This window comes from Cotesia typhae, unplaced genomic scaffold (genome assembly GCF_013202065.1).
Source record: "Cotesia typhae breed Kobodo isofemale line unplaced genomic scaffold, CoteBio_Ctyphae scaffold_13, whole genome shotgun sequence".
NCBI classification, from domain to species: domain Eukaryota; kingdom Metazoa; phylum Arthropoda; class Insecta; order Hymenoptera; family Braconidae; genus Cotesia; species Cotesia typhae.
The window spans coordinates 8,148,547-8,161,640 of record NW_027423774.1 but is presented as its reverse complement, the minus strand read 5'-3'; the positions used below and the strand labels follow the sequence as shown (position 1 = coordinate 8,161,640).

At 28.4% G+C, this 13,094-nt stretch overlaps 1 protein-coding gene across 1 annotated transcript; it reads right to left on the bottom strand.

Moving 5' to 3' along the window:
- Positions 1-1,353: 1,353 nt before the first annotated feature.
- LOC141534468 (uncharacterized) lies at positions 1,354-12,927 on the bottom strand. Its single transcript, XM_074253833.1, has 13 exons — positions 12,914-12,927; positions 12,412-12,596; positions 10,770-10,963; positions 6,343-6,549; positions 6,011-6,103; positions 5,567-5,659; positions 5,299-5,484; positions 4,330-4,515; positions 3,305-3,415; positions 3,046-3,202; positions 2,494-2,591; positions 1,536-1,748; positions 1,354-1,471 (listed from the first exon to the last, which is right to left on the bottom strand). Exons 2-12 carry the CDS (start codon positions 12,575-12,577, stop codon positions 1,656-1,658), a joined length of 1,584 nt encoding a protein of 527 aa, XP_074109934.1. The 5' UTR covers positions 12,578-12,596; positions 12,914-12,927; the 3' UTR covers positions 1,354-1,471; positions 1,536-1,655.
- Between the last annotated feature and the right edge of the window lie 167 nt (positions 12,928-13,094).

The window sequence follows — 13,094 nt, the reverse complement described above, 5'->3', positions numbered from 1 at the left end:
ATTGCTGATTAATTAATTAATCGTTTTCAATTCTTATTTATATGTATTTTATTAGATATAAATTATATAACGCAGTATATGAGAATTAATGGAAAAGTTTCAGCAATATACGCTTCGTTTTTTAATGTACTATTCCACTATAATATTGTATTTAAATTAATCAGGTTTTATTCAAAAGAAAATGATCTCATTGAATGAGGCTGATGCACATGCATATTTAATATACACGTAGTGCTCAAAAAAAGTAATTACCGTTAATGAAAATCTTCTTTTAATATTTTTTTATATGTATAATATAGTATTTATATGTATAATATAGCTTATAATAATATATGAGAAAGTATCGGCAATACATACATATCCTTCAACGCATGAATCCATTCTTGTTTTACATTTAGGTTTATCAGGTAATCCAAATCAAAAAATGATAAAATCGTATAGGGTTTGTTCCAATTCATTTTCTCCATTCACAAACTGTTTTAAAACAGTATTTTCAAATAAATTAGATCTTTTTATAATTTCCTATATGTATTTCACCCAATGAAAAGTAATATTGCTAATAAAAATCTATGATAATGTATAAGCAATGTTATAATAATTTTTGAACGTAATAATTCATCTTAGCGTTATATTAAAATTTACCAGATAAATCAAATTGAAAAATGATCAAATGACATGAGGGTTTGATCAACAATAATTGATAATAAATTTAATATTTTTAAAATATCATACGTATCATATATATCCCTATTGAAAAACTCCAATAAGATCCCATCAAAAACGACAAAAGCCACTTAGAAAACAATAAAATTTATGGGTTTCTAAGTGGCTTTTGTCGCTTTTGATGGGATCCTATTGAAAATTTTAATCAAGGATATCAGGAATATAACATATTGGCAATAATTGTACTTTGTTATATTACTTGACAAAATTTATTTATTATTTTATTTATTACTTAAAAATTAAAGATAGAAAAAAAAAAGTTTAGTTATCAGCGGCGTCTTCATTGCTACTAGTTTCACTCTCAGAATCAGTACTTTCTTCACTAGAACTACTATTGTCACTGGAGCTAGAAACTTTTTTTCTGGATTCTGGCTTTACTCTTTTTCTTTTTCCATCAGCCTTTTTCTCAATTTCATTAGCCTCTTCTTTTTCAGTTTCTATAACACACAAATATTTATATACTGTGAATGAAATTTGATGCCATAAAATGTTTAGATCTAATTTTCATCGAGACAACTAGGATTAAATATTGTTTATGAATGTTCATGTAATTAAGTTAATGGTATCTCAATATCAATATACAAATATCATTGATAACTTTAAATTATTCTTACTTTTAAGTGGTATTTTTTTGGTCTTTCTAGATCTGAAATTTTTCCCCGAATATATTCCACGTAGTCGTCAATCTTCTCATTGATATGTTTTTCTGACAATTGCCTGTGTTCCTTTAGATAATCTCTGTAAATACCTGTAAAAAAATTTAATTACCCTCAACAAAATTAATTTTTTAACTAAAAATAAAATTAATTTACCTCTAACAGCAAGCATTTTGATGGGATCTAGTTTTGGTTTGGCAAGTCCTTTGGTTCTGTTGCTTCTTTTACCTGTTATACTACTGGTCTTTAATACGTCTCGAGTAAATATATTTACTGCTATATTTTTACAAAGATAGCATCAGTCCCAGCTGCAGCTTTTGCATTATTATAATCTTGAACAGTAATCCAGACATTTTGACCACAATGAATCTAAAAATATTTCGATTACAGCAATTAATAAAAAGTATAAGAGACAAGCGGTTAATTGCAAGCTGTACTTTCATATATGGCTCTTAACCGTAAGATGGACGGTGGTGTTTATTACTCGATAGGTCTTATTAGGTGACTGAATAGTAGTTACGGACAGTGTCTCGGATACCTTAACTGGTAGAGTCCCGGTCTGAGCTGTCTGAATTATTTTTTCAGTTACCGAAAAATTCCTACTGAGTAAAGGTCCTCCCCTTCGCCTTTATCCTTTATATCCCTAATTCCCAAATTTGTCTTTAATGACAAATTTAACTATCATATATGGCTCTAGTACTCTAGTGATTAGATCTTTTCTCTTGAATTTATTGTTAAATCAGATGTTTAATAGAGCATTTTTCCGACTTGGATCAATTAATTTTTTTTGCGCATTTTTATTTTCATCGCAGCATATATTTTCATATATCGAGTAATTGAAAAATAATTAATAAAAGTAAATAAACACTCCAAGTTAACACTTGAAAAAGATTTCTATAGAATATTTAATCGCTGATCATTTATCAAATTATAGGTCTCTTTTAAAGTTTGATAAGTAAACTTGAGATAGCTTTTCATGCAATCGACAAAAAAAAATTGAAAAACAAGTATTTTTTAGGATACTTTTCATTAGAGTAAACGCAGCGATTCAATTTTTTCTACAGCAACAATAAAATAATTAGATTCAAATTTTTTAGTTTAAATAAAAATTTACCATTTCGGTGTCTGTCCGTATAAAACCAACTGGCGGAAGCACTTGTATATTTTCGAAATCTATTGCTTGAACTGCTGTCGGTACTGTTGCGCGTGTACCTGAAAATAATCATAGATATGAATTAATCCATATCAGTTCTAAATAAAGTATGCATTATTGTCGATCGCAAAATGTAAATTGATTCATGTTACATGAAATGTCGATTTTTCCTTTTAAATCGTATTAGTTATGTTGGCTAACAAGTGATATTTAGAGATTCAATGATGGTGCGAAGGTATTATTAAGAAAAATTATATAAGCTAGTATATATTACGTGTATTTTAACTTGAAGAAAGTACGAACTATTTCGATGTATTACTTGGAGAAATAATCTCAAAAAAAACGAAAATAAAATCTATGACAGTTTACGAATATTGGTCTTTGTTATTTTAGTTTTATTACTTATATCAAATTGTAGAGTTTTTTTAACCGATTTTTGCACTAGTTTCTTGTATTACTGATATAGTAACAATGAATTTAAATGGAAATGATTTATAATATATATAATATTACTTTGAATCTGCTGCCAATTTGACAAAATTGTCTGCAAAGCTGCGGTGACTACTTGCTGAAAAGCCTCTTGACTTTTTTTAATGTCATTTATTTCCTGTCTTACTTCGTTCATAACGCCATTTTCCGATTCATTTCTTTGATTTTTGATTTTACTCTTCTGTAACACAGTAAAGTATGTTATATTAAAGCGAAATAAATTATTAATATTTGAAAAACTGATTCATTTGATTTTAATAGTTTTATTACTTTAATTACGCACCTTCGAACTTTTGCTACGTTTCGGCTTTTTGTCTGAAAGCTTACTTTTCTTCTTCTTCTTCAAAGACTCATTCACAGGCTGATCGAAAGAACGAAAAGGTTCACAGGAAATCTGTAAGTAATATGATAAATAGAAAATTCGAAAGAAACACACTGGCTTTTACATAAATAAAATGATAAAATAACTATATTATTCGTTTTGTTAGAATTCATTTGTTATACATTCTTTGAATGACAGGTAACAATTTATTATCGTTTGATTATTTAAGCTTAATATTTTATAATAAATTATTTAATTAAATAGAGTTCTAAAATTCACAGTTTGATTTCTATTAGTTATGAGAAAGCTTCAAATTTTCATAACTGATGGAACAGTTAAAAACTGAAAAATTAATGATGTGATTTCCAATTAACAGCTTCATTAGTTATATTGTATTTTCGCATACTAAAGGGGAAAAATATCACAAAAAAGCCGGCAACAATTTTTACCATTTTTTTGAGTAGCTAGTAAGACGGTAAAAATTCAAATTTTTATTTAATTATTATAAAAAATTTTTATATTTTATTGAAGTTCGTTTCATATTTTTCACATTTGCAAGATATAAAAGAAGATAAGCACTCGAAAGAATCATAAAATATTTCGAATATTTTATAGTTACTACACTGAAAAAAAATTTACTTGATTCAAGAGAAAAATTCTTGAACCAAGAATATAATTTTGAAGAGGGTAATTGTCTTGAATTGTCTTGAAGAGGGTAATTGAAGACAAAAAATTCTTTAATCAAGTAAAATTTCCTTAAATCAAAAATTTTTCTACTCAAATCAAGAATATTCAGTTCTTCAAAATTATATACTTGGTTCAAAAACATTTTTTTTTCTGTGTACTTATGTACGATATCCACTTATTTTTTTATCGATAAAATATGAAGCTTAATATATTCTCTACACTTAAAAAATATTAATTTTTATTAAAAGTTATTACGTTATTATCATATTATCATGATAAATTAATCATTGTATACATACGTCATCTTGCTCAGCGGCACTTTCTTCCAAGACAGTTTTTGTTGATCCACTTTCGAGAGAAGTATTGTTGGCATTCAGGGTAGTTGCGGTCGAGTCTTTAATCAAGTTAATGTGCTCAAGAAATTCGGGAGTTTCAGCAATTTCTGATACCGTTGGATCAACTTCTTGAGATCCACTTATTTTTGTCTGAAAATATGTTAAGATAAAATTTGAAAATTTGCATTAAGCAGAAATAATGCAAATTCTATCAAATATTGATAAAATTTTTCATCCTTTTTATTTCGACAGGCCAACATTATTATTTTTAATTTATTTCCTAATTCTCGTCAACTTAGAGGCGTTTTTAAACTCAAAAATTTGATTAATAAGAATCAATTTTTTTTTAAGAAAAAAAGTCTTATGTTGAGCAAATTGAAGGACATTTCAAAGTTCGACTAACAACTCGTAAAGTTGTGAAAATGAATGGAATGGAAAAATTTCATAGAATTTAAAGCTTAATAAAGAATTTTTATTAAAATCGCAATTTGAGTAATGTAAATGAAAAAGTAATGTAAATTAAAACTTATTACAAGTGCTTTCGGAAAAACTTCACATAAATTTATGTATGTATACTAATTTCAGTGACGTATTCAGGGTTTTCAGTATTCTATAAATACATACATAAATAAATTTTTGAACTTATGGTATTTCTTAAATCCACATGCCAGATTTACTTGAGAAGTAACAAAATCTGTAAAAAGTTGCGCGTTAAAGATAATTTTAATAGTTACATTTCTATGAAATTCACAAGACAAAAACCGCTACGGTTTAATGAATGTCACTAATACTCTCAAAATTTTTATAGTGCAATATCAACATATTGTTAACCTAAATCATAACAATTTCTAAGATTTTAGCATAATTTTTTAGATAGAGATAAGTGTTCCGCTCACGGATATTTCAATTTAAAATAATTTTTTATCATATTACTTGAGATAGTTGGTCATTGTCATGTTCCTCTGAAATAATTTCTTTTTGTTTATTTCCCTCGACTATATCTCGATTTGGAAGTCCATCTGGAAGAATATCATGTGCGTCGCTTTTTGTTACTGTAATAGATTTATCGTCTTTCTTAACTTGTAATTTTACTAATCCTGTTGATTTCATAGATCCATTCTAGAAATATTTATAGATTGATATTAGATACTTTAAACATTTTCGAAATTGTCTGATATGAGCTATTTTTAATTATACTGACATTTTGCACCTGTCTACTGCCACCATCATGACTTAAATAGCTTGTTGTTTTTTCTATGATAGAGTTTCTCTGTTTTTTAGAATCTGCCGATTTCTGAAAAAGAAAAAAAAATATATATCTATACAGTCACTCACTTCGATAAATACTTTATTATAATTTTCACTGATAAATCAATTTTTATACTACGTATGAGAAAAGGACATAAAAATTTTTTTTCCCGCATCTGCAATAGATAACTTTTTACTGTAATAAATTTACTCTATTTCAGTTAGCAGTTTACTCTAAATCAGTGAGCATCGTTTAAGAGCTAATCTTAGAAATTTTGTATTTTTGCCTTCAATTATATTCGTTTTAAATTATTTAATTCTGATCTTTGAATGTATTTAATTATTATTATTAAAAATAAATAATATTATAATTTACAATTTAGTTTTAAATTTTTACCTTCATCCCTTTAGATTTTTTGTCTTTACGATTTTTACGAGATTTTTTGTTGGGCATAGTTTCCATCAATGATTCCGGATCACGCTTTCTTTTCTGTAAAATAGTATGAATTATCGCCGACTATTTGAACGGAATTTAGATATTGTAAACAAAATTTTTTACATATACAATAAAAACAAAAAAACACTTCATAGATGTAAGATGCAAAATATGTCTAATAAATTTTATAAGCAAGAATATTCAAATTTTGATCTCATAATAAATAACAAAAGCGAAATTTTTAATTTATATAGAAAAATGAAACAATCTACAGTAAAATGGATGCAACTGACTTTGACTTCCTTCGACTTTTTTTCAATCTTCATTGAAAGTAGGTCCAATTTTTCTGGATGTAGTGTTTTTGGAGGAGTAGTCACTTCTTTCAGAACATTTTCATGATCTTTACTATGATTTAATATGAATTTTGAATTTTCTTTATCATTATTGTCATGAACTTTGGTTGCCAAATTGTCATGAACTTCTGTCCCATTACTAATAGCCTGTTAGTATTAAAATATTCAAATTTTGTTTATTCAATAAAATATGATTTAATATACACAGTTTAATTTTGAAAAACTTTTTAGACATACTTTCTAATTAAGCAATATTAACAATGAAAGTAAAATTACAGTAATAGTCAATGCTATAAAGTAAGTTACAGATAGTGAGTTCATAGAAATTTATAAGTTATAGTGCTCTGCTTTAACATTACTTAAATATTTATTTGTTATTAATTGGTTCAACCATTTCTGTTATTATAATAAACTAGTTTTTGTGCGAAAAATGTAATGAGATAATGTATGAATTTTCAGAATTTTTTAGCATAATTTTAATAGAGAAAAATGACTAATAATACATGAAAAAAGATTACTATAACACATAATATTAACATAATACAATGAATAATTATGTCCCCAAATTTTTAGGGAAGAAGCAAATGTAATCATTTTCACCAGTTGAAAAAAAAATAACTTTTGTTCGTATACTTTGAATACTGGCGATCAAAATTTCTTGTCTTATGCTTCTTACTTGTAAGATATGAGATAATTGAACATTTTATTGGAAAGCTGTTTGAACAGTTAATATTTGATTGCTATAAAGATAACACGTATTATTTAAAGAGAAAAAACCATTAATCCGAATAAATTTTTTTGTATCTAACTGAACTACAGTATCGTTTGTTTTTGTAGGACGTGTATAAGCTGTGCTGCGAAGCACCATTTTATTATAAATACATCGATCATAAACTTTAGTTGAATGAGTATTGTCAAAATATTGGTGCATCAATAGAATCAATTGATCGTCCGGTGATTTCTCAGTGCCAATCAGTAAAGCATGATCATCACTTCGTGTACAGTTCTTCAGTTTTCGTGGCTTAAACAGATCCTTACAATAATTACGGCATTTCACAGATTCAGTATTATAGTCAATGTTGCATCTAATATTTTTCTCTTTCAATATAGAATTAACTATTTGATTTGAGACACCACTACCTCCTGTTATGTAACGTTTAATAAGAAAAATCATGCTTTCAAAAGGAAAAGCAGAACTTGACCACAATGGTCCACTTTGCCTAACTGATTCTACAACATGCAACAATGAGTGTAAGTTAAATGTCATCGAGTTAACATCGTAAATTAGTTGACAATCACGTATAAACTGAAGTAAATTTATTTCACATAGTAAAAGATCTTCTTCACTTATATTGTCTGTCATCAACGTATATATACTTGAAACTAATAGGAGGTACGACTGAAAACATTTTTCATCGAGAATACCCGCTAGACACGGTACACTATCAAATAATAGCCACGATTCCCATTCTGAAGCTTTCCATTTTGCTGTTTGATCTACTGTTCTCACAAGTCTATGAATTTCTTGAGGTCTTTTAATGTGTAATTGACGAGCCATGATCTTTTTTTCGTTGTTGAGGATTTTAATAATATGGAGTTCCTGGTTTAGTCCACAATGCCCATAAATGTCGGGATACACCTAATAAAATGCCGTGCATGTAATCTAAAGGAAAACCCCACACGCAGTCGAAATGTTTCAATTCTAGCATTGCACAATTACCTTTGACGCCGTTTATTGACTTTCCCAATTTTTCCACTTGTTCTACATCTTTAATATGACTTTGATTTGTTCGCAATAATGGAACTTGTTGAGTGATAGGGTATCTCATAGCAGAACTATCGTAAACTCCAGTCGCATAACACCAACTACAACCTAAATATCCGTTGAACTGGAAACGGTTTTGGATAACTGGTCTAGCAACCGAATCTACGCATAATAAAAGACAGAAAAATTTTAAATTTCTTATTCGATCCTCATTATCAGTTATATTTATACCAGCTTCCATTATATTATTTGCTTTTTCAAGAAATTTTGACATGTAAGTTTGCATAAATTCGGGAGATGGCTCAGCCGATGTAATGTATAAACCACCAAGAAGAACGTTACGAAACCGCAATGTTGGTGATAATTCATTTATATGAAGTTGTATTGACCACATATTTCGTTTGGAGCTTTTTGTAAGTGGTGCGCCATCTGTGTTGACGTTGTAAGTCAATACGCCTGGTGAAAGTTTTTGTACAGCTTTATACAGTTGGCTGTCATATATATCATTTATAACTCCATCATTTCGCGGTTATCTCAATTTTTCCATTGTATTTAATAAATCATTTTTTACTTCCGTATCTCTGAATAATAATTTCAATTGATATTTCAAATCAATAATGATAAATTGATTTTTACTCGCCGATGATAGTTTATACTTTGCTTTACAGTCAGAACATTGAACTTTTATTTTTTTGTCCTTATCCGATAATTTCCTTGTATGTAAAATGCGTTGACATTTTTCTGTCTGGCAATAAAAATTTGATTGAATTTTCTTTCTTGGAGGATTATATGCTTTCGATCGTGAATAATGGGAAGCATTCCAAGATTCAAATGCTGGACCAGCTAAAACTTTTATTAAATTAATTAAGTCATCTTGGTCATTTCTTGTCAAATGTGTAGATACTGAAAATGCCGTAACCATTAGCAATACATCTGAGACAGTACTACTTGACTGTGGAAACATGATTGTAGAACCATTCATTTTATCACAGTTAAAACGAAATGAGTCATCGGTCGATGAATTGTCCGAATCCGACTCGGTAGTTTGCTCATATTCTGAATCTTGCTCTGAATCTACTTCACTTTCACTATCAGAAGTTTCTTCATTATCTGAGTCACTGTCGCTATCAGAAGTTACTTCACTATCTGAGTCGCTGTCGCTATCAGAATACGGCTTATCATTTGAGAAGTTACTTTCGAAACTTAGTTTATCATCTAAAGTATTGCCGTTTTCTAAATATCTTGATGATACGTCACATTGATTGTGAGTAGATTGTTGTTGATGAGGATCCGAACAATCTATCTGAGTTTCCTTAGAAATACAATGCGAGTCTACTAAGCTAGTACTGAAGTCCATGGTGGAATTTTCTTCCATAGGGTGTTGGTGTTGTTCTAATGACACTACAGAAGTAGAGCTAATGGATGACTAAAGCAATTTTGTCGTATTAGAAACTAATGGCTTAGTTATTGGAAAATCTGTATTATTAGCATCAAATATGTTTTGAGGACTGTTTTCTATAAATTGATCAAAGAGAACTTAGGTTTTGCCATTTCAAAAAAAATAATGAATATAGATTTTTTTCCAGAATGCATGTATACGTTACCTCCTGAGAATAAATTTTTTTCATACAGCTGTTTTATTTTATTTTTATGTCGAGATCGAGTTGCTCTACTAACTTGATAAGGATTATAATCTTTAAATAAATATTGTTTATTTATCCGTCGGCTCTTTTGCTGTTTCATCTCTATCGATAATGAAGAATCGAACTGCATTTATAAAGATTGATTAAATGTGAAATCTTGAATAATTATGCTTAAAAATTAGAGATAGTAAGAAAACGGTAATTTTCAAAAGTAGCTTTACTATCGGCGATGGGTTAATTCAGAAGTTAAAAAATTAAAAATACATTTTTAATTTTACTGATTCATACGATACTATTGAAATAAATTGAATCGCTAAACTGTAGTTCAAAGTATCAATTTATGAGCATATTACCAATATAATAATAATATATTATTTTCTCAAAATATAATAGTCCAAGACTAATTATAACTAATGATGATACATACATAATAAACGAAAAACAAGTATAAAAAAATCATTTCAATAACTGATCTCTTTTACTAATCTATTTTGTAAAAAATAAAAATTGAAAATCGCGTAAAAGACACCTAAAAATCAAATGAAAGAAAAGAAGAAATAAGAACAAGTTCGTAAGAGTTATTTTATCAAATACTTTACTTTTAATTCCAAAAATAACATTAGATTTCAATGCTAAGATATGACTAATTTTTTTTTTTAAATACTATAGTAATGAATAGAAAAATTTTTTCAATTGAAAGATTTGAATTTCAAATCTACAATGTGACAAGTTTTTTAGTGTTGATATTATCGGAAACTGATTATTGATTCCTTGTTATTGGGGATTGAAGCACGCTAATGTAGTGCATGATTAAAATTTATAGTTTTATAGTTCCAATTTAAATGACAGTTTTTTTATGATAGACAATTCCAATAGCTAGGTTTATTTAATAATTTTCATTAAAGATTTATGAAAATCTAAGAATTAATTTAAAATAATAATGCCTTAAAAAAACTTACCGCAAATTTAGCCTTCAACTGTTCTAATTGTTGGTTGACAACAGGATTTATGTCAACATTTGAAGTTGTTTTATTTTTCGCACTGCTTTCATCAATTTCAGTGTCACTTAATTCAGTGGCTGTTTCTTGATTTTGAGGAGGTGGAACTGTGATTCTTTTTGATTTTATTTGTTTTTCGAGTACATCAATTGTATCTGAAAAATAATAAATATTATAAGCACATCCATCACATTACACCCCGGGAAAAAATGATCAGACCTGACCATGCCTGTTCATGTATGATCAGGCCTGAAATTAGACCTGATCATGCCTGTTCATGTATGACCAGGCCTGAAGTTATACATGATCATGCCTGATCAGTTCTGTTCATGCCTGCTCATATCTGGAGTACTAAATACGCTCAGGCCTGATCAGGCCTGTCCATGCCTGACCAGACCTATCCATGCCTGCTCATGTCTGTTCATGTCTAAAGTGTTAAATACGTTCAGGCCTGTCCATGCCTGATCAGACCTCTCCATGCCTGATCAGACCTGTCCATGCCTGTTCATGTCTGAAGTGTTAAATACGCTCAGGCCTGTTCATACCTGTTCATGTCTATTCATGTCTGACCATGCCTGTTTATGACTGTTCCTCTCTGACTATAGTCAGAGATATGATAAAAATTTTTTCTTTGACGAAAAAAATTTTTGGTCATCACAAAAAGTGCAAAATTATTTTTAACATTACGTTTATTTAAATAATTTTGTAATAAAAATTTATTACATTTTCTATGGGATGTTATGGTCTGCTCTGCTCCTGCCTAATATGAAAATCATTACTTATTATATTATTTAAATAAATGTGATATTATAATGAGATTCGGTTACATAAATAAATTAGGACTATCAAAATATATTATAAAACCAATTTTAACATTATATTTATCATAAACTTATTCGATACTCTATGTACTTCATAGAATTGTTACATCTAATATAGCAGCACAGCAGGCGGGAAATTCAAGGCAAACGGATAACACCAGAGTTAAACAGCATTGAGCATGGTTGGTAGTTGGATGGTTGACCGCTGGTGTTACATCCTTACAATAATATGTAATTATTTTTTTTTTTATTTTATTTTATTATAGAGAATTGCGTACGACTCTATCAAGTACTACAACCATAAAATTAAGCAAAATAATTAATTAAAAATAGTAATGGGTTTTCAGACCTGACCATGTCTGATCAGGCCTGATCAGGTCAATTCATGCCTGATCAGGCATGGTCATTTTTCATGTCTGATCAGGGCTGAAGACTCATGCCTGTTCATGTCTGATCAGGTCTGATCATTTTTTCCCGGGACGATAGAAAATATAATACATTATGCCAAATTATAAAGATAACAGTGGTAATAAGAACCACATTATAAAATATTTTAATTTCTTTGAGTGGATAATAGTGTAAAATACTGTTATGCATTCGTACAGACAAATTAACTAAGTTTGAAAAAAAAAACCTTTGAAACTTTACATTTATACAGTTATTAAAATCATTTGGTTTCATTTATATTAAAATTAGGACAAATTTTGTTTGTAATTTTAAAGTGTTCAATACATTTTCTTAAGAGTTTAAAAGGGACACATTAAATTCAATAGAATACGTACCTTCAACGAATAGCAGCAAAGCTTTTTTTGGTGGTTGATTTTCATATAAGATATAGTGTTGTTTGTTTCTATTTACAGGTAGCTTTACTTGATCATAATTTTTTACCCATGTAAATGGTATAGTATCATATTTGTCTTCATCTACTAACTTGATGTAAGCAAACATGGTGATTATCCGTAGGTCACTAGAATATAATAAATAGATTCAGTTAAGTACATAGTACATACTTTTCTAAAATCAGAGCATGCATACTAAATTGAATATCTATATTTAACAAATTTATTCTAATCCAACATCAAACAAATATGTAAAGTAAGAAGATACTAGTTTTGTTAACAGTGTATGTCACGTATTTTAAATATTTTTACGTCTCTGAACAAAAATCCGGCTTCGTAAGCCTACTTTTATTAATAAAAACAATTGAAAGTTCCTAAAGTCATTTTTGACCTGCTATAAATATATGATAATTATAATGATTGCTGACTTTTCAATAGTACCTACTAGATTCTACCTTGTTAAACCGGAAATATCAATCCAATCATATCAATTACGGCACTTGTTCGAACAAATTTATTATGACGGTTATAATTTTTTTATAAAATCTCATAATAACTCTTTAATAAATAAATAAACTTTTAGTTCAATATTTAATTAAATTAACAAATTCAAATAATATCTCAAA